This window comes from Haliaeetus leucocephalus, unplaced genomic scaffold (assembly GCF_000737465.1).
Source record: "Haliaeetus leucocephalus isolate CR32 unplaced genomic scaffold, Haliaeetus_leucocephalus-4.0 Scaffold495, whole genome shotgun sequence".
NCBI classification, from domain to species: domain Eukaryota; kingdom Metazoa; phylum Chordata; class Aves; order Accipitriformes; family Accipitridae; genus Haliaeetus; species Haliaeetus leucocephalus.
In genome coordinates, this window is record NW_010972931.1 from 6,934,690 (window position 1) to 6,960,956 (window position 26,267).

At 43.6% G+C, this 26,267-nt stretch overlaps 3 protein-coding genes across 3 annotated transcripts in view; 1 reads left to right on the top strand and 2 right to left on the bottom strand.

Annotated features, from left to right (window-relative positions):
* The window catches only part of TBC1D8 (TBC1 domain family, member 8 (with GRAM domain)), a 42,666-nt gene extending 30,262 nt beyond the window's left edge, over positions 1-12,404 (top strand). Inside the window, exons 12-21 of the mRNA XM_010575807.1 lie at positions 211-328; positions 4,609-4,894; positions 5,403-5,532; positions 5,831-5,929; positions 6,490-6,558; positions 7,891-8,131; positions 9,406-9,471; positions 10,102-10,191; positions 10,355-10,455; positions 11,784-12,404. Coding sequence (XP_010574109.1) covers positions 211-328; positions 4,609-4,894; positions 5,403-5,532; positions 5,831-5,929; positions 6,490-6,558; positions 7,891-8,131; positions 9,406-9,471; positions 10,102-10,191; positions 10,355-10,455; positions 11,784-12,242 — 1,659 coding nt within the window. The 3' untranslated portion in view covers positions 12,243-12,404. The remainder of the gene's footprint in view (positions 1-210; positions 329-4,608; positions 4,895-5,402; positions 5,533-5,830; positions 5,930-6,489; positions 6,559-7,890; positions 8,132-9,405; positions 9,472-10,101; positions 10,192-10,354; positions 10,456-11,783) is intronic.
* Positions 12,405-13,171: 767 nt separating this feature from the next.
* Positions 13,172-18,892, bottom strand: RPL31 (ribosomal protein L31). Its single transcript, XM_010575722.1, has 5 exons — positions 18,803-18,892; positions 17,956-18,072; positions 16,163-16,288; positions 13,914-14,026; positions 13,172-13,376 (listed from the first exon to the last, which is right to left on the bottom strand). Exons 2-5 carry the CDS (start codon positions 18,060-18,062, stop codon positions 13,345-13,347), a joined length of 378 nt encoding a protein of 125 aa, XP_010574024.1. The 5' UTR covers positions 18,063-18,072; positions 18,803-18,892; the 3' UTR covers positions 13,172-13,344.
* A 3,631-nt stretch (positions 18,893-22,523) lies between these two features.
* NPAS2 (neuronal PAS domain protein 2) overlaps positions 22,524-26,267 on the bottom strand; it is a 53,477-nt gene continuing 49,733 nt past the window's right edge. The window contains exons 18-21 of the mRNA XM_010575809.1: positions 26,233-26,267; positions 25,638-25,730; positions 23,894-24,080; positions 22,524-22,703 (exon numbers count right to left, since the gene is read on the bottom strand). Coding sequence (XP_010574111.1) covers positions 22,524-22,703; positions 23,894-24,080; positions 25,638-25,730; positions 26,233-26,267 — 495 coding nt within the window. The remainder of the gene's footprint in view (positions 22,704-23,893; positions 24,081-25,637; positions 25,731-26,232) is intronic.

A 26,267-nucleotide genomic window follows, 5' to 3' on the forward strand; every position in this document is an offset into this window, starting at 1 on the left:
TATGAAAAGCAGTATACATAAGCTTGAAAAACTTGTTATGCCTTTGAGTTGCAATTATGTATTCGCTGTTTATTACCTTTCTCTGGCTGGGTTTTTTTTTAGTTGTTTACATCATGTTAGGCTACTTTCTTTAAAAATAGCTACAATTTAGCTTTTGTCAGTAGGATTTGATGACACTAACAAATCGATTTTCTTCTTTGCCCTTTTAAGTCTATGAATATTTTGACCTCCGTGTTGCTGTTGTATGCCAAAGAGGAAGAAGCCTTTTGGCTGCTGGTTGCTGTGTGTGAGCGAATGCTGCCGGATTACTTCAACCACCGAGTGATAGGTGAGCTCGTATCTCTCTTCTTGCTGACTGGGAAGGGGCAGCTGAGTGGCACTGGGGTGAGTAAAATGCTCAGGGTCTTATGAGGTCCAGACCCCACGAGTGAGGGGGTCCACTGACTTGTGTGGTGTCCAGGGACAGCAGCAGTGGCTGCTTAGGTTCCAGCTAGGGTTGGTTTTGGTTTGAAGGGTTTGAACTGCAACAATTATAAATATATGCTCAACTTCGTGGTTTGTCTTTTTTTTCCTGTTGGTCAGAAGGCAGTGACACTTTTGCCTGTTAGGTAAAAATAGAAGAGCCTGCGTGTCTTTGTTAGGAGTGTTCAGTATTAGAGACTCGAGCTGTTTAAGATGAACCTAGGAAAGATCTGCTAGGTTAGCTATTTCTGATCTGACCTGTCTGCATTGCCTGGCTCCTGGAGTAATACAGGCTTGCATCTAACCTGGCCCTTTGTAATGCGGGCTGATACAAAACCCTCTGAATGTGAGATGCTGAATTAAGAAATAAGCCAAGTCCCTCTGCAGTGCGTGCCTTGTACTGCATGTGCTGTGTCTACTGTTCGTTGCAATGCAACTATTTTTAAGACTGTTGTGTGAATATCTGCCTCATGCACAGAAAGAGAGGAGCTGAGCAGCTTGACGCAGTAATTGCAGGTATGCATACAGGAAAGAGTATTTGTTCTTTGAAGTCACGTCACTTCCTTCTCTTACAGAAATGTTTGACAGCTTTTCCCTCTTTAATGCTAACCTTACTCTTTAGCTACAGTGTCTGCCATTCCACCATCGCTGTAGCAAAGGGAGGGATCAGGGTCACTTGTGAGGAGGTGGGGATAGGAGGAAATCCCTGGCAGTGGTGGTTCTGGGAGCTACAAGTGGTGTGGGCACTCCTGTGCTGCCTGGGGAGTGGGAGGAGACATCTGAGAAAATTTGCAGTCTTTTGCTTGGAGGATGGGATTGTCGTACCTCCCTCCTGACACTGTGCTGCTGCACAGTTAGTCTTGTCACTGAACTGGCAGGTAAGGTAAGTTAAAGCAGTGTTACTCCAAAGTTAGCTGGATGCTTAGGATGTTTTGTGGTGCTTCGAATGCCATTGGTATTTTCTACTAGTGGATTGGGCACTGTAACTGTCCCGCTTGTCAGAATTTTGGTTCTTGACTCCAAATGTGACTTTAAACTGCTATCTTGAGACTTACTTCCATGTTTGTCTCCTTCCTTGATTAAAAAAGAAACACAGCTTTATCTGTCCTTGTGAATTTCTAGATAGCATCAGCCTGCCTTGAGTTACTGATAACTTTGGTGCTTGCTGGGTTATTGCCCCTAAGTAGCATTCTCCACACCCAAACAAACTTGAGTTGTCCCACTTGGCCGGCTGTATCACTGCCCTGAGTTGTACATAATTTGGGGCTTGTATCTTGCCTGTCACTCACTGTGGCTACAGCCTACATTGTTTGAGTGCTGATAGTCTTGGTTGTCCTGTCTCTCTGTTCTCCTGTCCTCTGTACCCAAAGGAAAGAGTACTGTGACTCTAGAAGAGGCACTGCCATGGCTCACCACAGTGCGAAGAACCAGCGGCTTCAGCTTAGAAGTTCTCCTGCTCACCCTAGTTGAATGGCAGCAGTGTAGTTTTGCAGCATGATTGCTTCACTGAGCAGTTACTGCTGCAGCTTTGATTTACCTTAGACCTTAGCGTGCCCAAATCGGTGCTACTGATCTTCTCCACCCTGCCCCTCCCCTGGTTCCTGTTGCTTGAGTTGGTGTTCTTGGCTTCGCATTTCAGTTGACCTTTTTTTTTTTTTTTGATTTGCAACCAGCTCTTGTCTAAACTTTGTATTGTTTCTTCCTGAATAATGCTTCCAAGACCCAACTTTTCCTCTTTGTCTGCCCTGCCAACATTGTTGCCCAAATTTTGATCTCTCTCTAACTTTGTTGATCTCTGATCTTTGTGCCTGCCACTGCGCTTTTCCTCTTCAGTGACAGCCAGTAATCTCTACAGTCAAAACATCTACCCAGTTAAGGACCTTGGTTCTAACAGGCCTTCTTAGCTCCATCTTCTCTTGGGCCTTTTCTTTATGACATTCAAAAGCTATTATTTATTTATTTATAATTTTTGCTTACAAAACTTAGGCAATCCAGTCCTACTCGACCTTTTTACTTTTATCATGTGACCATCTCCCTCCTTCAGCCTTGCCAGCTATGACCACTCTGTCTTTTCACAGGCCTTTTTAGCATTTCACTGCTTGCAAACGGGAAGACCCTGCAGGCGGGGCTGGTACCCATTATCTCCTCCTTCAGGAATTCCCTCCATCCTTCTCCCTTCTGCAGTGCATAGAGGAAATTATAAGCAGATAGCTGCAAGGTAGAAGCAAGTTGTACTTGGGTCAAGAGTGGTGGCAAGGGTCATGCATATCCTATTCTCATGTTACCATGGCTTTTCCATCCTTTGCATAAACCAGCAGGCCATCTAACCCCACTTTATCTGTTAGACTGTCATCATCTCGATCTTAGAATTCTTGAAACACCAAAAACCTCATTTCATTTCTCTGATTTGACCTTTTCAGTCTTTGAGATGTCATTTAGTTTGCATCTTGGGTCATAATTTTTTAAATAGATACCCTGGCATTTTCCTACCTCGTCATGGTTTCATGCTGTAATACATTAGAGATTCAGTTGCTCAGATTTCAGGGTTTCTGGGAGCCTAATGAAAAGATGGGCATAAAAGCCACTTCGAATGCACCTGCTTGACTTTCGTCTACGGTGTCAACACTTAATTATAATAAGATCTGTGAAAGATCTGGGCAGCCTTGCACATTCCTTTTAAACCTCTGATTTTGCCAGTGCTGCCTCTTGAGTCTGGAATGATCTTTTTATATATGTGTCTATCTGTCTCTGGCTTCCTTCAAATACCCCTAAAACCAGCTCTGTTTTTTGGGTCTATGTTAACTTTGCCTATTAAATTGTTTGTATTAAGCTTGTTAAAAAAAAAAAACACAAAAGCTGGCCTCTGTTGAGTAACCCCAGTCCATTTTCTCCTCTGTTTTCTTTACGCTTCTTATTTATGACCATCTGATGTGAGAGGGCTTTCTCTTGAAAGCAAAGCACCACGCTTGATGTGTTTCTCAAAAGCTCTTTGCCTGTCCTTGGGCACTTATTTTTGATTTGTGGTGCTGTAATGTTTGTTCAGCCACCAGCAGAAGCTCTTTGTGGCTTGATGTGAAAAGTTCTAAGACTGAGAAATGTCATAGCTGGTTTGTTGTTGGGTTTTTTTTTAATGATTTGGATGCAAAGCCGAAAGATGTTGGCTCCCCGCCACAAATTGTCCAGGTTATATTCTGCTTCTGGAAAACAAGTTTTGAGTGCTAAGGGTATACACGTCTCAGGAATTTCGTAGCAATTAAAGTTGTCTCCTAATATTAGCAGAATATGGACTATGAAAAAGAAATGAACTAACTTGAAAGACAAAATAATTGAAAAGCTAACTGCATTTTGTATTCAGGAACATTTTTAACTTCTAGTGTCTTCAGTTAAAGCCCCTGATGTGGCAGATCTGGTTTGTAGACATAGGCAACTTCAGCGATATGAAACTATACTGATTCAACAATAGCTGCTGACAAAGCAGGACCGAGCTAGTAGCTGAAACAGAGCCCACATCTGCTCCTTTTGGAAAGACTGGTTGGTACAGTTAGGAAAGCTTATACCTGGGCATTGCAGAAATCTTTTGTTCTTTATATCTACATATATGCATGTAAGTATACATTGATATCTGCGCATACATTTATGTGTACCTATTTTTCTTCCTGCTTAGTGTGTGTAGTCATCTCTGGGTTTCCATCTTACATATTCTCACTTACAATGAAAGCTCTACTGCTTGCTTGCTTGAGTACATACACTGGAGAGGAATGCGTACTGTCTTATTTTCATTGCATAGATCCCAGGTCGAACAGTAAAATGCTTTAAGATTGCTTTCGCTAGCACGTAATTATTATGTGCTCTTTTAGCCAAAACCAACAGCTGCTGCTATTACTATTTCATTGCACCCTAAAGGCACTTAGGAGAATCAACATAGTCTTTTTGCAGAAAGTTGTACAGTAAGGATTACGGACGTGAGGGTTGGGGCTGAGATCACAGCGGGAGGATAATGGGATTTTTCATTGTAGATGTGTGCATATCTTGTCAGTTTAAGTTTTAAGAAAGTCTTGGAGTTGATAGTTGACAGCAATCGTTAGCTTTAAAGAATATTCTTTCCTGCGACAGTCCTGGCTAATACTGTTTCTTTATGGCTTGCAGGTGCTCAGGTAGACCAGTCGGTGTTTGAAGAGCTTATAAAAGAGCAACTTCCAGAGCTGGCTGAACATATGAAGGATCTGACAACCTTAGCTTCCATCTCTCTTTCGTGGTTCCTTACCCTTTTCCTTAGCATCATGCCACTGGAAAGTGCTGTGAATGTTGTGGACTGCTTCTTCTATGATGGGATCAAAGCCATTTTCCAGCTGGGCTTGGCCATACTGGAAGCCAACGCCGTGGATCTGTGTAACAGCAAGGATGATGGGCAGGCCCTGATGATCCTGAGCAGGTATGGCCATGCAGGAGTGCTTCTTCCATCGCGGACCGTTCTGCCATAAAACAAAGGCATTTGGGTGCCGTTGCGATTTCGACGGTGCTCTGTAGGCACCAGCGGGACCTTCTGTGCAGCCTTGCTGCTGCTTTCGCAGTGTCTGCCTTAAACAATGGGCTTTGTACATCGGATGAGTAGATGTCCTGTGAAATTTCCTGGCAGCGCCGAGACATGCATCGACTGCGTCAATGTGCAATATTTACTGCTGCTCTTCATGCCTTCCCTAGAGTGACAGGCTTCCTGCTCCAGACTTCAAGGAGACAGAAGTTTTCTTCCTTGGGCAGCATTTAGTCATTTGGCTGGCTTGCTGTTCCTCGGATGAGTAATCCTGAAGGCATTTTTTAAAAGCCTAGCAGCCCGAAAACCAACTTATTTCTAAGTCTGAGCCATAAGACTTGTTTGCTTATTTATATTGAGAAGAGCGTAGTGCAGAGTAATCGGTGTTGCTTATATTTCTTCCCTTCAGGTTTTTAGAACATGTCAAAAATGAGGAAAGCCCTCTGCCACCTATTGGTAATCACCATGCATTCTTCAGTGATGACCAGGAAGCCTCTCCGGTGACTGAAATAGCTAACCTGATTCATGACTCCTATGAGGTAAAATACTGCTCCCTGTCTACTGGTCAGTTAAGTTAGAGTTTTAAAAAAGAAAAAGGTTAAATTCAACAAGTATGTTCTGAAAGTTAATACACATCTTTACAGATTCTGTGACTAAGTGCTCAAATGCACAAGGCTGGGTATAGTATAAATACCTACACTGACAGGTCAATTAGAGACTGGGTATGCTTTTTCTTCAAGGACTCACAATACTTTAAAAGTTGTATTTCCAGTAAATGAGAAATACAAATATCCTAAAATACTACAAAAATAATAAACTTCTGTTCCTCCCTTGCAGAAATTTGGAGACCACTCTGTGGCACAGATAGAGCACATGCGCTACAAACACCGAATCCGTGTCCTGCAGAGCCACGAAGACACAACCAAGCAAAATGTGGTGAGTAGGGTATTGTTCTGACTGACGTAGCTTAACATCTTCTCTGGAGGCAGGTGGCTTTTGTTTTTTAAAACAAACCACCAGATCTTGAAAAAAAGGAAGAATCGTTACTGACTCTGGAAAAAGCTCTTTCCTGGGATGCTGATGGCTTTGGTGTTTCTTTTGCGGCCACGTGCATTATTTTCTAGGGTGGCTTTATTCTTAAGAACAACTGCAGGACCATCCAGCCCAGTGCCTTGTCTCTGACCGTGGCCCTAGGCAGATGCCCAGGGAAGAGTGTAAGAAGAGAGCGAGCGCGATGCAATGCTTCCCCATCCTCCTGTGACCTGTAGCTTAGGGACTTCCCGTCTTTGTTTCTAATAGCCCTTGAGGGATTTCTCTTTTCACAGACCTGTCCAACCAGTGAACCTAAAGAATGGGGAAAAATTGCAAAGATTTTTCAATACTGCGGTTTTCAGCTGTACCACATAAATACAGTCCCTGCGGGGCTCGTGGTCCTGCCCATGTCAGTGGTGATGGGAGAAAAGATTGTCACTAACAGGATTTTCTTTCTTTTTAAGCTCCGAGTTGTCATCCCAGATGTTTCGATTCTTCCTGAAGATTTAGAGGAATTGTATGACTTGTTCAAGGTTAGTCTTCCTGAAAAGAAAGGGATGCACCTATCTGAGGCTTCTGGGTGTAACTTCCAGCCGTCACTTTGCAGAGCTGCCTTGGACCTCATGTCCTCTCCCTGGGCGGTACTATTCAGATGGGACCTTGTAATTTTGTCCAGTTGTTAAAGAGGAATAGTAATGTACTGATCCTTCAAAGCAGAATTGCTTCAGAATTTCCTTTCTAACATGCTGCTTGGAAATGGTCCATGAGAAATTAGGTTCTGGTAGCTTTCACGTGCAGAATAAATTAAATAATAGGTAGCTCTGCTCACTGGGAGCTCTGCAGTACTTTTCAGTCCTGCTCTCTTAATGCTCTTTAAAGGCAGACTGTTTTCCGTGGTGGAAAAACATCCCCACAAACTTGTGTCCTTGCTATTTGTTCCCACTTTTCTAATAGTTTTATTTATTTATATTTTTTTTAGAACTAAAAGCAGTTTCTACTTCAGTTCCTTTCTGTCAAGCTGATGTTCGAAAGTACTATTATAAAAGTTTCTTGGAGACAGGGACATCTAAGCTTATATAACTATACTTGATTTAGAGGTCCAAGCATGTAATTATCACCCTTAATGGACTTAATTTTGTGTTCAGACTTAATTGTTCATAGAATGCATAGGATACTGAGAATATGACTGTGGTGTGTTCTTAGTGTTATGTAGCTTCGTGGCTAATCCCAGCTGTATCCTCCCTCCATTAGTAAGACGATGCTGCTGGGGCTTGCTCTTCAGCGCTTCCCTCCTCCTCCTTGCTGCTGCGTTGGAGCTTTGACTGGCTTGCACTCTTCCCCTTTCCTCATTTCGTTCCTTGGTGGTGGTTCCTTCTTCGTTAGGTCTCTTGCTCCCCCGGGACAGCTTGTTTTGTTAGGACTCTGTTTTGCATCAGCCTGTCCCTAAGGGAAGACTTAACAGGGACAGTATCCAAATGGAGAGGTCTGAGAGAGAATAAACGAGCAGGTGAAGCCTGTATAACGCTTGCCCTGGATTTTCTCCAACCCTCTGTACCTTTGGCTGGTTAGAGACATCCTCGGACTTTGAGTAGCCTGCAGTGAATTTCTTCCAAGAACCTGCCCAGTCTCCCTTCAAATTTATTAATTATCCATTGGAAATCATGAGAGTGCTTGGCTGCTCTAATTAAAGATTCATACTTTGCTTTTTCTCACAGGAATGGTTTTGGTATCGTTGTAACACCTCGCGCAAAGAGAATTTTGAGCGTTTCCAGCATACCTTGACTTGAATGCCTTTTTCTGCTGGTTGCGCTCTCTCTGATACTGCACACCGCAATCCCCCCTCTCCCGCCTCTGATTTCTTCTAGAGGGAACATTTAATAAGGTGTTACTGGGAAATGACGAGTCCGGTTGTCGAGCGACACGACCCCAGCAGACCGTACGCTGAGCAGTACCGCATCGATGCCCAGCAGTTCGCCAACCTGTACAGGCTGGTCTCGCCCTGGACCTGCGGGGAGCACACCGACATCCTCGCCCAAAGGACATTCCGGCTCCTGGATGAGAACATGGACCGGCTGATTGAATTCAAGGGGCTCGCCAGCTGCTTAGGTACTGGCTCCCCTTCGGGGTGGAAGGTGGGCAGAGGGGGGAGATGGTACACGGGTGAGACAGGGATGTTAAAATGCCATACAACTGGCAGGGGAGGATGCGGGCAGATGGTTTTCTTGGGCTGGTAATTAGCCTAACCAGTGACCTTTACTAATTTTTTGTGTTCCAATCACCTGAAGTTGATAAGATTTAAAAGACAGCCTAAGGACATGATTGAATATTGTATTAAAATATTTGATTTCTCAGACAGCAGTAATTTTGTTGAAAATATTTTATGAATTAAAATTATACTTGGGTCTGCATGGAATGCTAGAAAATCCTCTCTACCGGATTGTTGCTCTGAGTGTACCTTTGAAATCTCAGTATACCTCTTTGTAACTGCTTCTTGAAGACTTAATCTTACACAACTGACTGCTGCTTGCCTTGTGTGTTGACGGTAAGCAGAACAAAAAAATGTGGCCAGCAGGGACTGAGAGCTATGTGAGAGTTGTTTTTGAGGCCACCAGCTGTTCTAATGAGATGAGGCTGCCTGTCCCAAACTCTGGCTGAAGAAGGAAGTGCCACATCTCAACTGTTGGCTGACGCCACGTGAAAAAAACTGAATCAACATTCAGAGCTTCAGTAAAACTCAGTAAATCCATATTCTCACCACTTAAGTTTTTTAGAATTTTTTATGTGAACCAAGGCACCCAGTATTATATTGTTGTTGGATTTTGATTCTTAGAGGGATACAACTTTAAAAAAAAAAAGTTCTTCACAGTATTTCAGTGCATTTGAAAGTTTAAAATCTCATTTCTACTGGTCATTGAAAATATGAATTGTATTACATGTGAAGTAGTTATTTCCTTTGGGCTTATTCTATAGAGCAGCAGTAAGGGCTGAAGGGGAGAAATACTAACAATATGATGGCCCCAAAGGGGGCCAGTTGTCTCTCTCTCCCCTCTCCCATTCCTGTTAATCTGTGGCAGCAAACAGCCTTTGCTAGATTCCCTGCCATCCGCCTTGATATTTTTAAACGATGCTGAAGCTCCGTAGGGTTAGGTACTCCCAGTCTATTTTACAAGAACAAAGACAAAACCAGATGGCTCTCAACTGCTGTTCCTCATTGACAGGCACAACTTAAAATATTTTGATGTGATATACTGGCCATATGTTTTCATGTATTGTCCATGCAAACAATTATCTTTTGTGCACAGAGAGGCACCTGATTTATTTTAAACTGTGGAAGTAAATGCTCTGGTCCATTTCCTTCTTGTTCTTTTTTTTCCTTGCAGATGTTATGTATAATGGAGAAATGAATGAAAAGATAAAGCTACTATATAAGCTGCATATCCCACCGGGTAAGAAATCTGAAAGGGAATGAATACCTCAGTTTCCCCCCAAAATCTCTTGCTTAAAGCTTTTGGGAAAAGGCTGCTTAATGAAGAACCCTACCTACCTTACTTCCTTCAGCTGGGAGCATATAGGATGTGCATTTGTAATTATGCTCACTACATTTAAAAAATTACTCCAGTAATTTTAAAACCTTCTTGGATGAAATTTATAGATATACAATGTCAAGGCTCACATCTGCTGCATTCAGAGATCTTTTGCAGTCAATTATATGGTTATTTCTAGACAAAATATGAACTGAAGTAGCATTTTTGGATGACTGATATTCCGTGTACAGTAGAAATCTCTGTATCACATCTTGATCCAGTTCTCATTAGGTGACAAAATTCTGTGGTACTTTCTCTGTGCAAAGTTTTTAATTAAATGTGCCATTCTTGGCAAACTTCCGACTCTCTCACTGCAGCACCAGTCTTACTTACATTAACATAATTTTACAGTATGATTTAATGAAGTACTGTTTAAAAACATCTTTGCCCAATATTTTGCTTTCTTCAAATATGTAAATTTTAAAAACTTAAATAACCATTATGCAGCATTCGAAGGATTAATCATTACATTTGTTACTTTTTTTTGGATAGCTCTCACAGAAAATGAACGAGACAGCCAGTCGCCATTAAAGAATCCTTTGCTATCAACTTCAAGACCACTAGTCATTGGAAAATCAAATGGTATGTCCAAAATGGTTCTCTAATGCGTATGCATATGAGACAACCAACTTTCCATTTGTTAACCCTGCTCTATTATGTCTGCTCTCTGCGGTTTATTTTGAAATGTCAGTTTACTCCCGTGACTTGAAAACTAATTCTCCTTTTTGTGTCTGCTCCAAAAAAGGTGATGCAGTAGATTACCAAAAGCAGTTGAAGCAGATGCTGAAGGATCTAGCCAAAGAAAAGGATACTAAAACTGAAAAAGAATTGCCAAAAATGAGCCAGGTATGTACGTTAGAGGCTGTAGTCTGTTTTTAAAAAAGTGGAGAGTACTTGAAAATGAAATGACTGAATACAACAGTTTAGCTCTTTCTGGGAAAGTGTAACTTCAGCCTGAGCTTAAATTCAGTCCTTTAGGTATCAAGGACTGGGCTCCTGTGATCCAGGGAGCAGGTGTTTAAAAACTACCAGCTACCTTTCTAGCAGCTCCTTCTCCTCAGACTGGCTGGTAAATAGAATTTCAGAATCGCCCTTACCTGCAGTGTAACAGGCTGGAAAACAGGCTGATGGAGGCTAGAAAAAGCCCTCCTCCTAAGCCCAAAGAATTCCCGAGAATCCATATTGCTGTTCTGTCTTCCCTGACCTCCTCTCCACCAAACCGGTAACTTCTTTCTTAGTCCGTCACCAACTGGGACTTGCCCCGTCTTAGCCAAACGCTGACTAGAACTGCATGAAGTAAGACAGCTGAGGGCTCTCATCATCTTAGCATCCCCTCCCTAATGCCAGTAGACCCTTGTGTATGTTGTTGGCATAAGGAAATCTACCTGAGGGAAAAGGGTCCCATATTTGTAAAACAGATGTACAGACATGCAAAGAAAGATGGGACTACACCCAGGATCCCTTCTGTGCTGGTGTTGCCAAGTGATGTTTCAAATGGGTGGCATGTATCTGACCCGTCAGCTCAGCACGGCCACATAACGTCTCACAAAGGCATCACTTGACTGAACTTCTGCACTCCTCTCCACCCTGAATTAGCCATCCTATGACTGCATGAAACTCGAGGGCTCACAAATTTCAGAATAGGACATGGAAACATCCTCTCTAGCCTGATCATCATCTGTGACGGGTGAGCAAGGGAAGGAAGGAGAGAAAGCGTTTGGGCAGGGAAAATGCCTGAATTTTATTAGTGGGAGAGCTGGGAAAAGATGGGAGAAACAGCAGGGCAGTGGCTTGCAGGCCTGTGGATCACTACTTCGGTTGTAACTCATTCTGTGTAACAGCCATGAGTTTCCCACCAGTAATGGATCATATCCCTTGCCTGGTATCTCACTTCCCCTTTGGTCATCTGGGAGGTCCTGATCTCCTTTATCAAGGCAGCAAAATACTTTTCTGCTCTGTTCCCTTTTTGATTTGCAGCACCAAGGTTTCCTAGCATCAGTGGGCGCTAAAATCCCTTTACTAGCATTTTTTTAAAATCAGGCAGAAGTTATAAATGAGCATACGAATGTACACAGCATTCTGCCTTCCTTTGCAGTACTGTGCCCTTGCCCAACTCCTAGTTATCCGTAGCGTGGCTGTTCAGTAGTTTGATTTTGGTTTTTCATCCTTTACAGAGGGAGTTCATTCAGTTCTGCAAAACCTTGTATAGCATGTTTCATGAAGATCCAGAGGAGAATGATTTGTATCAAGCCATTGCCACTGTGACCACACTGTTACTTCAGATTGGAGAAGTAGGACAAAGAAGCATCAGCCTGGGGAGCGGATCAGACGAGTTCACTGAGGACTTGCAGCCCGAGGCCTCTGCTTCGGACCAGGATGCTGTTTTTACTGACACTGTGAAGACCCCTCACAAAGACTCTCGACCTTCACCTGTGACTGAAGGGGACTGGACTGTCTCTTTTGAACATATTTTAGCATCCCTCTTGACTGAACAGTCGTTAGTTAACTTCTTTGAAAAACCCTTAGAACTGAAGCCAAAACTTGAGAATGCAAAGCTAAATCAGTACAGCCTCAAAACAAATGGAATGAGCTGCCAGTCACGGGGTGAACAGACAAAACTAAACGCACAGTAGTAGCAAACCTGTCAAAAATGAAATGCACTGAAATGATGCCAAAGCACATACTGTAAAAGGCTTTCAGTTCACAGTGGACTTTTGATAAACAATTTGTTGGTCTGTGGTTTTCACTTTAAGAGCTTTAAAAGCTAAAGCGTGTGTAGGTTTGTTTTGTGCCATTGATTTATTAATTGTGTTCTTGTTTTGAATGTAAAAGGAAACATCTGTCTACAGTGTGAAGACGCTGAAGCCCTCTTCTGCATTGGGAAAGCAGAGGCTGGCTCCAGTTGTCCTTTTTTTTTTAAACAGGGGAAAACACTTCTCAGCTACTGTCCGCAGTTTGTTTGGGTTGCCTTTTTTGCACTAATACTGAAAACTGTTTCAATGCTGGTAATTGAAACTATTTTAATATATTTGATTGTATTCCAATTTGTATGTCTTGCTGAAATGTTAAGTGTACATGGACTGTGCTTCTGATGTTGGTCTGTGAAAACATGCACTTTTCAATAAACCCTTTTTGTACTAGACTCGGACTGACAGTATTTATTGATTTATGGAAAGTAAGTGCCTTTAGTCCCTACTTCATTAAACAAATTCCCTGAGCTAACACGCTCGCAATTAATTCACTGGTCAGAACCCCATGTTTCAGCGTAGGACACAGACCTGCTTGGGAGAAGCCTACTGATTCTGCCAAGGAGACCAGTGAGGGACCAAATACAGGGAGTTTACTTTATCCACAAGAGATTACATATACGAAGTACTGATCTAACAGTTTTGGGGGTTTTTTTGTTTTGTTTTTAACAAACTTGGCCTTAACTTAAAACACTTGTGTAGTGGCTCTGTACTCCCATAGGAACAAAACAAAAACACTAGGACTTTGCCACCCACGTAGGAACATTTGCATCTCCTCCTTATTCCATTCATATGTAACAGCAGTCTATACTATCTTTAAGAAAATTACATCATTATGTACAAGCCCAAAGAAAGCAAGATACTTTAAGATGCTGTCACCTGTTCAACTCAATGCTTCATGGATGAGAGCTTGAAGAGACTGGACAATAAAAAAAAACAACTTAGGAATAAACTTTCTTTTTATCCTTTTATTGTAATGAAAATCAGTTTAATTTTCATCCACATTGACTGTCTGTAGACCTGCAAAACAAGAAATTGTATCACCACCTATTACTAGGACAATTCCCTTTATGTATATGCAAGTCTTCACAAGAAAGTGCACCTACAGTTTCAAAGCTAATTTGCTGATCTACATCTGGAAGAGCAAACTATATATGCAAGTATTTCACCAAATGTTAAAACAAAAGCTTCGTGTTTGTTAAATCAATTCTGCAAATAAGATACTTCTCAACTGACAAGCACAAAAGGCTCAAGCTGCTTGAGCTTTTGACAGCAGAGGATGTGCTTCATATGGGAAAACAAACCTCAAAACTACCCTACATCTATGGCCAGTGGGTTTTTTTGTCTCAAAATTTACATGATTATTTCACCAAATTCTGTATTTACTTTTTAATGCTGATCAGGCAAGCTAGCAGCCCTGTTCTCTACAGCAGAGCTAGTTTAAACCAGCAGTTTGGCACCTTAATTGGAATTTTGCATTGCAGGAGGACCTGTCCCACTTTGCTACTTGTTCAGAAAAACACGGCATGGAGGAAGAGAGATGGCATGGAACCTTACCTTTAAAAGTTGTGACTGGTACATAGGTAACCAGTGTGTATAGCTTGTTTGGTGAATCTTCATCCTCATTGCGCTTTCTGGACAAACGCACACGGATACGGTAAGGAACATTCCTATAATGAAGGTGACAGATTAATTTTCAGTAAAATATGCATTGAAACCTGCTAATTTCATAGAAAAGAAAAGTTATTTCCTCCATGATTACTACCCCCCCTCAAATTCTCAAGCTTTGCCCATTTGTGCAAAGACATGATGAGTCAATTCTGTTTCTATCTCAGCATCCTAAGCAAAGCAAAATCCTGTACCTCAGCAATTGTACTGTTTGCCTTAAGAGAGCTTATTGTTTTGGGTTTTAGTTTTGTTAAAGTGAGCAGGTAAGGTTTTACTGAGCCTTGAATAAGATGAATCCATAATCCAGTGGGAGTATGAAGTCAGAAGTGCATCATCAGTCCACTACTGATCCAGGAAATACACTATGAAGATGATCATGAAGCACAGCGTGAATATGATCAGCAAGCAGCTGTTACTAACAAGCATTTCTTACTAGAATAGAAAATAGTGAGGAAAAAAACCCCAACAATCTGTTCTGAAAGCCCGAGGCCCCTGCTGAGTCAGAGTACTGCCCAATCTGTATGCCAGAAGTCATGTGGAAATTCTAGTAAGCATTACACCCGAACCAAGATCTTATTAATGGGCATACAACAGATTAACATTTCTTCCTCACAAAGCCCATGGAACCACAAATAAATCACTTAGATGATTTGGTTTGTAAATAGGCAAGTCACATCCTCCCCTAATACTGTCCAAAATATGCTGCTGAGGGAAGGCACAAAGTTATTTGTCCCACCATTTTTCAAGTAACCTCCCACCTCCAATGAACCCAGGATTTTGGGAAACTCCTGTTCAGAGTACTTTGCTCCATAGAATATGTGAAGAAACTTCCTCCTTGCTGTATGTTCTCAAGAGCATAATTGCTAAATCAGATGGATGCAGTAATTAAGACACAGGAACTTGCTTTGATTTACTCTCTTCTTGAAACAAGCCAAAAGCATTTTTCACTACTTAGATCATTGACTATCATACTAGCTGACATGGTGATTTTAGCCTCTCCTCATCCTTCCAGAGGAAGGTATTTTACTTTGCGTACATTATCTATTCTAACTAGTGAAAAATGCAGTTAAACTCACGCTGGAAAGACAGATGTGATGACTCCTTGTTCCACAGACCTCACTTCTACCAGTTAATGTAAGGAAGTCTTGGTTAGTAGCCTCACTACTAAGCCCTGAAGTTATGCTGTCACCTGGCTCAATTGCTACTTCATCATTGCATATGAACTGGAACAGCTCAACAGGAAGGAAAGAGAACCCCTGCCCAGAAGACCCAGTAACTTAGTCCTATCTTCCCACTCTGTTTTTGAAGAAAGGGTTGGCCTAAGCACACAACTCCAGGTAAAGGATTGTAAATATGTCATAGGCTAGACTTAGGAATCCAATTCCTAGAAGACATGGTTTAAAACAAGGGTTTATGTGTATGCAGTGCATCACTCGCAGTATTAATCCCTACCAGCTAACCTTTTATTATGGTTTTAGAAGTCCCACTCCTCACAGGAGTCCTTTTGGACTGTCTTCACATGTCAAACCAAATCAGCTGCCTCTGTATCAGTGATTTAACTGAATTTGTAATTTTTTGGGCCCCAAATTACTTATCATTTGTACCTTCAAGACAAGATTAATGGCCCTATTTAAAACGCAGCTCATTATTTCCTTGTGTAGCATTTATCAATTCAGCATGCTTTGAAACCTAGTCCTCTTCAGACTACACAAATCCCAGGTACCTAGCCTGGGACTGTAGGTATCACTAAAAAGCCATGTTTCTAAAAACTGTCTGCTGCAATAGGGACTGGGGTGCTGCAGTATTACAATACTCCAATCCATTCTCTCCCCCCACCTTCTGCCCCCAAACTCGCATTCCTTCTTTCCTTTGCTTTACTCTTATTAGAGGTAGGAGGAAGTTCCTTCAATTCCAGAGTTTACCGAAGCTTTGCTACAAATGCGCTGAGGGAGCTGACCTGAGCAGAGGCAACAGAAAGATTAGCTTGGCATGCACATTATAAGAAAGGAAGCATTTGCAATGAAAATGCAAATACTGCAAGAAGTATACAAATTTTTCTGCCCCTCCAAATCCTGTACCTCCACATACACAGTTACAAGGTTCTTCCTCACCCAAAAAGGAAAGTTGTAGAAACCTACCTTATTCCTTTAGCCCAGACTGCTTTGTTCAATCTGGTGTCAATGCGAACATCAGGAGTACCCATTTCTTTCATCGCAAATTTACGGATTTCCTTGAGAGCACGCGGTGCTCGTTTTTTGAAGCCCCTAGGACAAACACAAGAGCCATTTCTTTAACTTCAGGAAACTGTCAGCATTGGATACTTGTTGCAGCATTTGACCGCTGACATTCTCTAAACATACAATCCAAAGAATTGTGTTCAACTGCAGTTCAACACCTGCATCATAGTATGACTACACTTTTACTCTCATAGGTAGCTGTTAACCTTAATGTCTATGCCTAATAGAAACCACATATACTTGCACAGAATAATTTCAGTAAAATTTTGCACCTGCAAGATCTCCCGGATCTTAAGTCTTACTTAAACATGTCGACATTAAAACTTATCACAATATTATGGAAGAGATCAGAGATTTCACAGATACTCTGGACCAAAGGCCTATGAGAAAAGCAGTGCAACAAGAGTAACACAAACTTGACAGAATTGTTATCAGTATCAAAATAAATGGCAGAAGAACAAAACTGATGCTATTATGAATAACAGTTTCTGCTAAAGAGTATTTGATCATTACTTTCTTCACATTAGCAGGACTGCACCAAAATCACCATCAGAACTGGGTTTTTTTTTACAAGTATAGCTTGTCTCATGTCTATTATGGACAGAATCTGCATGACTGGGCATTTACACTACAATTTACATTTACAGCTGTAAATTACATTTACAGCTGCTGCACTGTGAGTGTTTTGCCATATATATTATACCCACACTGTGACATGCAACTAGCGTCAAGTAGTGTCAGAGGTCCCACAGTGGGTTATATTTAGTATTACTTGCATGCTGCTGTTGATATTTAGTGCTAGAAATCAGGAGCGGGCAAGTGATTACAAGTGAGACAAGTGTTAAACAAAAAGTATTTCACCCCTAGTACTTCACGCCAAAAAACAAAAGAGGATAACCCAAAAAGAAGAAGTGGATAGCAGGATCATCAACATTAAAAATAGACTGAATTGCCATAAACAATCAACAGGCAAGGCCAGAACATCTTATTGCCATTTAAAGGCACCACTGCCTCCCATCCTCACCCATGGTTTTGCCATAGACCACTGTCTCTTTTCTCTCCTATTCTAAGTTAACTTCAGCAATTTCACCACCGATTGTTTTGATTCGGATATAGTTTTCTTCCGCATGACTGTAGGCGTATCAAAGCAAATCAAAGGGAGATGTATTTTCTCAACAAGTCCTCTCAAGCATTTTACTACTACACAATTGTATAAGGTTCAACATTTTGTCAGGTAAAAAGTTACCCTCATCTACACACAACAAATACTGTTTAACGCAAATCACACCCCAATTTACGCCTCACACAATTTAGTGATAAGCATGGAGCCAATCATTTGATTACAACAATACTTAATTTCTAAGACTTACTACAGTGGGAAAAGCTTTAAACTTTGCTTAGGAAAGAATGACGACGGGTGCACAGAGGTAAATAGATCTAACTCCAAATTAAGTCCAGGAACACTCACAAAAAAAGAAACATGCTTGTTCCCAAAAGCCACATGCTAAGTGTAGGTCTGCAGAGGTACAGAGCTGCTTCCTCGGGACACAACTGTAGCACAAGGGACTAAAACATCACACATGAGCATCGGTGCCGGTAAGGACTGTCGTTCTCTGCCGATTAAAACCGAGTGAACCCACCTCCAAACGCCACTTTACGAAAGGCCAATTTCACTGATTAAAAGAAGAACTTACACGCCATGGATCCGCTTGTGAATGTTGATGGTATATTCCCTAGTTACCACCTCATTGATGGCAGAGCGTCCCTTCTTCTTCTCGCCACCTTTCTTTGCAGGAGCCATCTGAGCAACGCTGAAAGGCATCCATGCACGCATCAAACGTAGACCCAGCTTCCCTCAGACTTTTCCCCGGTCACCTTCCCTCCCATCGTCCCCAGCTCCCTACAAGCCACACAATTCCCCCAGTGAGAAACTTTAAACTTAAGCTTAATCCACCCCCGGGGTTGCACCAGTTGCGGATTTGACACGGCAACTTTTCCGCATCACACATGCATTAATTACTCTCATCTCCCCGAGAGAAACGTGAAACATGTCTGAGACTCCTCGACTACTCCCCATGAAGACCGGGCTCCTGGCCAGCCCCAAGGGCCCCTAAGACCACCCCGTCCTGCTTCTGTGTGTCCGGACCCCTTCCTTCTCCAAGGCGACCCAGAAGGGCAGCTCAGCCCGTCCCGGAAAGGAGACGACGCTGCCACATAGGCTCCTTCCAGGGACTGACGGCGGCCTACGGCTTCCCCCCTCCCTCGCCAAGGCCCAGCCGGGGCCGTAACTCCCCCACAAGTGCCCCGCAGGCCTCCCCGGGCCTGCGCCCTGCCCAGCTCGGCGCAGGCCCGGGGCGGGGGGGGGCAGGGAGATGGGCCCCAGCCCCGCCGAACGCGGACCCGCCGAGAGGTACCACCCGGTGCCTCCCGCACCGGACCGCCCCCCGCGCCGACCCAGACCAAGGAACCCCTCCCGCCGCGGGGTCTGCAAGGCAGATGGAAGCGGATTCGGCAGGCCAACCCCCAGCAATGGCCACTCACCCTGCCCGGGTACAGGCCGGAAAGGAGCGCGCAAGGGACTGTGGGAACGAGGAGCCCTTCCGGGATGCGGGGCGGGCGACTGCGCCGGCGCCAACCGGAGAGGCGCGCGCCGGGGCTGGAGGGCGGGGCTCAGGCCGGCGAGCGGACGCGCATGCGCCTGAGGGCTCGGCGTCTGTCAGCGGGGAGCGAGCGGGCGGGAACCCGCGGCTGCTTCCACACACCCCCCCCGCTCCCACACACACAGCCCGGGGGGGTCCGCTGACCCCGGGGGGGAGCCGTCCCCGGCTCTCCCGAGCCGAGAGTTGCTGCTGGCGCAGCCCCCAGCCGAAGCCCCCTGAGGCAGGGTTCGCCGACGGAGCCAGGGACATGGCGGCCCCTCAGGTAGCTGCCCGCCTGCTTGGCCCCTGTCTGGGAACGTTGTAGGTGGTGCGTTGTACGGGGACCTCGGCCCGGGGTGGTCGTGGGTGTAGCGGGCGGATTGCCCTCTTCAGGCCTGCGGCTCCTGCTGCTGAGAGAGAAGGGCGGTATGGCAGCGCGGGGCCGGAGGCTGGGGTAACCACCCTGTCTGGCCCACCTGCCTGGAAAAATGACCCACGCTGAGTGATTTGTGTTGGAGCGAGCCAGGTCTCGGTTGTAACGAACTGGAACAACGGCCCAGCTTTATGAAGAGGACTGGCGTTGCGCTGCGTGCGTGCAATAATCTAAAACCAGAATGTGCGTACAGGGAAGAAATGAGACGCACCATATTGATGTAAAGCTGTTCTTGCAAGTGCCCTGTATCCTTTGAACAAAATAATAAGCCGGCTCATTAGAAGGCAACCCCACCCTATTTGCAGCTTCTCCCTGTTAACAGCTTACAGTGCTGCTGGCTTTACAGAGAGAAGTGTTTGCTCCGAGGCTGAGCTTGGTTTGGACATACCCACTGGCAATCAGGACAGATGTGGGTGTATTACAACTATCCCTGAGAGTAAAACAAATTCTTAAAAGGAATTTCTCTTCCTGTGATTTCCATCGTAGTAGTTGAGATTCATCAAGTGCTGCTTCTGCAGGTATTTCCTCTGAGGTGCTCATGTTCCTTCATTATGTCTCTCCTGCATGAACATTTTGGCCTACAGATTTCTCCTCCCCTTTCCCAAAATAAGCCCCTTACAGGATTGGGTGGAATTTATGAAGCTGGCCTCTTAACTTAGCCAACTGGCCTTTGCTTAGGTTTGTCTACAGTTAATGGAAAGAGAAGGGTTTCTTCAGACATTAAGTGAAAGCACCTTAGGGTTTAGCTTTTTAATCTTCATCTGGTGGGGTCACTCTTGCTTCACTGAATACAACAATTTAAAGAGATGAGCAGGCTAACTCAGGCTGGTACCTAAAGTTAGTAGTTAAAAACACTTTCCGAGAGACCAGATCTGATCTCCAAACACTTTTTAGAGACCAGATACTTGATTCCCTCATCTTCCTTCAATGAAGTAAAACAAAGGGATTGTATGAACTGAAATACATGTGTACCGATCAGTGTTACCAGCCTGTCTTGCTGTGGAAACAGCAGGGTCATTTTGCCAGTGGGTTTCCTTCAGGAGATTCTTAGCTTTTTCAAAACTCAGGGCAAATGAACCTTTTTCATTTCTTGGAAAGTTTACTTTTACCATTTCCAGCTCCCAGTCCAATTATCTCCATTGTTCCTCTATGGCATAGAAACCAGAGCTGAACACGTGGGCCCTGTTGATGTGATCCTTGGTACTGAAGGGCAGGAAGGGCAACACAGTCTACACTCTCTTGAAGCTAATGCTGGCTCAGGTGGCTGCAAGCTGCCCTGAGGGATGTCCCCTTTCAGTCTTGCCACGGTGAATGAAAACGTTACTCTGCTCAGTTATCCACCTTGTTCAGTGTTGAAAGTTGCTGCTCCTGCAGCAGAGTCAGCAGAGGGAGAGCAGACCTGTACCTTGGCTGCTCCATCCTGTCGTCAGTTTGAATTTAACATGAAAAAGAGTCTGCACAAGGATGCCAAAGTGGAAACCAGACTGTCTACAGTGTGGGCATGGTAGCATTTCCAGCAGAGATGTATCAGAAAACTCAGGACAGCAATGTCTTAAAACACTGAAGCTGGGCGTGGGTCAAAGGCCTGGTATATGCTGGGTCAAACCATTCTTTAAACCATCTGTTTTGTCCTAATCTAAAACCATTTGCTTGGAAGTACAGAGCTGCCTGAGGTCTTTAAAGTTTTAAAGGAGCTTAAAATGAGCTGTCTGGGCTAGCAGCTAATACAACTTCCTGAGCTACCATTCTCGTTGTCTATGCCATGCCACAGATCCCATAGGATAATACGTGTTTTTCCTAACTGGGTGCAAAACACCGTGCAAGGCTACGGCTAATATTAAAAATCTAAAGTGAATCACATATTTGAACAGCCACAGGAAAATGTGTGCAAGTCCTGCAATAAAGCCTTTTGGCTATTTTATTTTATTCTACAAATAAAGACAACTCCATCATTAAATGGAAAAAAATAATAGTTTGAGTTGTATATAGCATGAAACAGTAGTTCCCGTCACAAAAACATTTCTAATTCATTAGTTTATTACAAAATATCCACTCACAAAAAAGCACAAGCACAATCTTTATACTTGTGAAATGAGTTGATATTTCATATACAAAATAATTTCCACATAATTCCATATAATTTTATTTTATATAGAAATAGGTCATATTACAACAGCTGTACAATACACTACTTTTTATTTAATAATTACATAAAATCTTTCTTAGAAACATATCAACAGAAAACATACAAAAAAAGCGAAAAGTGCATTTCTTTTTTTCCCCCCAAAGGAAAATTCAATCCTAAATGTTATAATGAAAGAGATATGTAATAGTCTGCAGCATCCCGAGTCAGTGGGCCAAAACACAGTGCATATTTCTCAGAGACTTGCAGTGGGTGAGTTTAGGTTGAAGAAGGATCCATGTTGTACTATTGGAGAGTTGCATGATTGTGCTTACAATTCGAGTTCTCCTTTGCAATCACAATTCAGAAAACAGTCCAGTGTGGGTTGTGGTTTTTCGTTGGTTTGGTTTTTAGTAATGAAGAACAATTAGGGTAAGCTGCATAATACTTTTCAGATTCTAAATCAAGGGTTATGAGCTGTAGACCATCTTCACCAATGACTGGGCTTTCTCCTCCATTGGATGTGCTAATTTGGCCACAAGAATAAGGAAACAAACTTCTCTTTACAGAAAGTGCCTAGGTTTTGTCCTCTGTGCAGTTGTGCAAAATAATAACAATAATCATAATAAAAATAATCTCTTGTTCTCTCCTCAATAGACCTTTGATGCAGTGCTTTTCATACACAAAAGAAGAACTGAAACAGTGAAGGCCAAGTACCTCATGAGTCTGTCGACAGTCTTTTGGAATTGCCAGCTAGCTTTCAGAGTGACACGCCAAGATTGAACGCCTCCTCCTGCACACCCATTGGTGATGGAGGCTGCACAGGATAGTGTTCCTTTTTATTTTGCTCTGTCAGTACGTACTGTACTCACGAGACAGCGCAGACTGAATCCAGCATGCCGTAAATGCACTGTCCGTGGCAGTCTGCACTCTGTGGCATACTTCTGTCATAGAGCTTTGAAAGAAATGCTTGTGCAAAAGCCAAAACAGTAAGTAGAAAGTCATTCTCTTCTGCCCCATGTGCCCATTGGTTAAAGCTAATCGTGCATCGATTGTGCTGGTGGGACTCTATCGCAGTGGCTGTGGTAAATTTGATGATTCTGATAAGCTATTGCTTCTTCTTGATGTTAGTTGCTGCTGCTGCTGCTGCTGTGTCTGATGATACCCCATATTTCCTTGCTGTGGTGAGTAAGATGGCAGGAGCAAAGAATCAGGTTGCTCATTGTGCAAAGAACTTGGTGTTTGCACCTACAGATAAAATAAAATTCATCGTGGTGTTCGAGTCTTTCACATGTTAAAGCTCTTAGTCCTCAATGTACAGTGTGCTTAAAAAATACTACTAGTTTGCTGGCTTTTATTTCTGGGGCTATTTGGCATGGGGTTAGCTTACCTAATGCTAGAAGAAATGGACATAAATTGCAACAAAGAACGTTACAGTTAGACACTGAGAAAGGTTTTCTAATAGGAATGCACTGCCCAGGATTTGCAGGTTATCCTGGAAAGCCTGTTTCGGAACAGGGTGGGTCAACGTGTCAGAAATGACAGGGATGGATGATAGAAATGAAACAGAAATGAAACAGGGGATCCTGGTGTACCACATGCTGTCCCTTCTAGCCCTTCCTTTTTGTGAGTTTACAGTAGGGTGTGACCTTGCAGTGGTGAAGTCGGTGTGAATTTTGCAGATGCTTTTACTTGGAATGGTATCTGCCATAGTTTTTCATTAATTCTCAGCTATGATAAGGATTTCATTTCAATAACAAGAGTTTAATCATTTGAGGTTGATGATGCTGTTTCAGTGATGCCAGTGGATGTATGATCAGGTTTTATAGACTCAGTTCAGCTCCTTTTGTGTTAATATAGAGACACCTCATCTACCCCCTTCCCCTTTACTTTAGTATGTGTTGAATTAGGTCAAAAAATAAGGATTTTTACATCTTCAAATCACCTGGTTCTTTCAGGCAATGTGCTCCAGTTTATCTTCTTTGCCTTGTGGAGTTGAGAAAATATGTTAATTTACTGAAGGGATCCAGATATCTGATCCAGATCTCATTTTATGTCAATGCTGGTAATTAAAAATCATCTTTTGACTTGTAAACTAAGCAAATTTTATACTGAATAAAAGGTACAGAATAAATCCTAAGGCAGCAATTTTCTCCCTCTAGAAATACACTTTAAATATAACCAGGATAATCTGATTATGTTTCCAGTACAGAATTAGCAATTTCCTTTTAAATATTCTGACTGTTCTCACTGCTCCCTTGCTATACTGGAAGGGTACACAGCACTGTATCAGTGTCTTGCACATTTCAGTATCTCTAAAATGGCCACTTCTGCCATGATCGGGCTCCCACTGAAACCTGGGGCCCCGTTTGCACAGCACATTTGCCTTATTACTCTGCATGCAGATTTTATACATCGTCCTCTTTGTCCTACCCTACCTGCAGGTAGCGTTGTTGCTGATGCTGTTGGTGCTGGAGTTGCATAGGTGGCAGAGAGGATGGCTGGGAAGGAGGTGTAGTGGCGAACCCTTGGTTTAACACTGCTTGTCCCATCAGTACGATTGGAGAGCTGCTGCTGGAAGTTTGCACTTCCAAACTTTGAAACATTTGTTGGGTTTGAGAATACCTGTGGAAGAAAGAAGCAAAACAATCAAGAACAAACTGTTGGAAGCAAAGGTCTTCTCTTAGGATAGGGATGGAAGTCCCTAGTCTTCATAAATAATTCCTAATAAAGTATTCCAGTGCACGGGACCTGATAATATGAACAATGGCACTGTTGGCAGCACTCTTTTCTCTTATTCTGTGCATGAGCTGGACTTGGAGGGCAGAATACATCTCACCTCAAAATCCAGACCACATTAAACCAAATGGCCTTTGATTCTGTATTAATATGCTGAGCTCCGAACTGCAGTGAGAGAGAAGTAAAGCCACCTCCCATTCTGCTGCCTGTGCTCCCCTGTGACTGCCTGTGGGGTGGTAATCTCTTGCAGAAAGATGGCTAGGGTTGATTACTTCTTAAGCTGCTCATATACATATTGCCAAGTATGGTCAGCAGTTCCTATTGCTGTGAGCCACATTGCAGGAACAGAAGAAGCCTCTAGAAGTCCTCAGGAGTGAGGGATGGGACAGAAACAAAATACTCGGCTCCTCTTGCCAGTCTGCGTTTGCACAGCAAAACTTAAATACGTGTTGTTTTGTGGAAGGCTGTGGGCAAAACCACAATGGAGCCATTGCCAACCCAGCCTAATTCTGTTTATCCTGTAATCGGTGATGAGATCATAGCGTGGCATGTGTTCGCTCAACAGCTGTTCAACATTAGGGGTTAGTCAGAAATGCTACAGTTTGGGTACTTGCACTAGGATGTGAGCTCCTAAAAAAGGGTCCTGTGAGTCAGGAAGTCCGCATGAACTGGGAGATGTATCTTTGCAAATCAGGCCTCTCTTATTTAGATGCTTAAAAGCAGATCTAAAATGCTGTATATTTAGAGTTGACAAATTTAACTCAAGATAATCTTAAACAGCAATAGTGATGTTTACAAAAAGTACTGAATACCTACATTTCTGAGGTAATATACAGAATTACTTTTAAAGTAATGATGTGCAAACAGTTGCCTATTATTTTAGCAGTTCGCAATTAAGTACAGTGACAAAAGACAGCTAAGAAAAAAAAGGCATATTCTGACTGATGTTTCCTGCTTCCTTCATCCAGATTTTGAGGAGACAAACAACAGAGGTGGTTTGTTCAGCAGCTTTTTTGAGAGCGCTCAGGTGCAGGGGCCTGTCGGTTCTTTCAGTTCTGCTGGTGCAGATCAGGCATAGCTCCACCAGTGTCTCACTGCTCAGAGAGCAGGGGCTTTCTTGGCACCGGTCATTTCAACCGGGCCAGGGCTGACTTTCTCTCTCTCACGTTTACCTTGGTGGGGCAGAAGTTCCAGCGCTGAAGCAAGCATCATGTGAGGGAGAGAATTTCCCCCAGCCTTGGCTTGTTAAAACACCACTGGCACATTGTGTCTCTGTCATTCTTCCAGATGTGACCAGGCAGGGTAAGGCCGACCCTGACAGTAGAAGGCAGGCTCAGCGCAATAACACGTTCCCGCTATTTATAACTACTTTGTCATCTGACTAAGGAAGGCTGTTTCCCCTCAGAAGCAACTTTGATGTTTTATTTTGGACAAGTCACATACTTAGTCTGGGATCCCGCCATGCTGAGGTCTGAAGGGTGTCTTGCGTTACAGGATCCAGGCATCATGGGCTGAATAGGCTGGCTGAGCAACAGTCTGGGGCGTGGAAAAAAGAAAAAGACACATTGGTGTTACAGAAGGACCACACAAATCCCACGTTTTGAAGACAGAAACAGGACGCTTTTGTTGGCACGGTGTAAAGCTGAGTATTAGAGGTCTAATCTCAGCTCCTGGCTGTGGTGGGCACGTCCTGGGCGCTGCGAGGTGGAGACCGGGGCAGTGCGTGCCCGCTCCGGTAACGTGGGTGCCTTGCGGAGGCGCTGGGTGCTAGGATTTCAGGAGAGTGAAATTTCTTTTGCTCCCGCTGGTGGGAATGACCCGTATCGGAGCTTTCTGAGTACCGGAATGCGAATTTTTGGGGGTTCCCACGCCTGGCTGGACGCCAGAGTGGATCCTCCACCGCCCGCCCCGGGGGAGCCCGAGACGGCGAAGGAAGAGCGGAGCCATCCCACCACCCCGGGCCCGGGAGGTACAGCCTTGGGCCGGCGGGGCCTGGCTGTCCCTCGGCCCCCTCCGCCCCCCCCGGGTGGGCCCGTACCTGAGCTGCTGGTCGTGGCTGCAGCCGGGGGCGGG

Bases quoted from the DNA above. Each gene is read 5' to 3' on its own strand.
- RPL31 (XM_010575722.1), bottom strand. From the start codon at position 18,062: ATGGCTCCTGCAAAGAAAGGTGGCGAGAAGAAGAAGGGACGCTCTGCC. The intron at 14,027-16,162 runs GTAGGTTTCTAC...CCTTCATTATAG, and splicing joins GTCTGGGCTAAAGGAATAAG to GAATGTTCCTTACCGTATCC. The intron at 13,377-13,913 runs GTAAGGTTCCAT...CTTGTTTTGCAG, and splicing joins ACCAGTCACAACTTTTAAAG to GTCTACAGACAGTCAATGTG.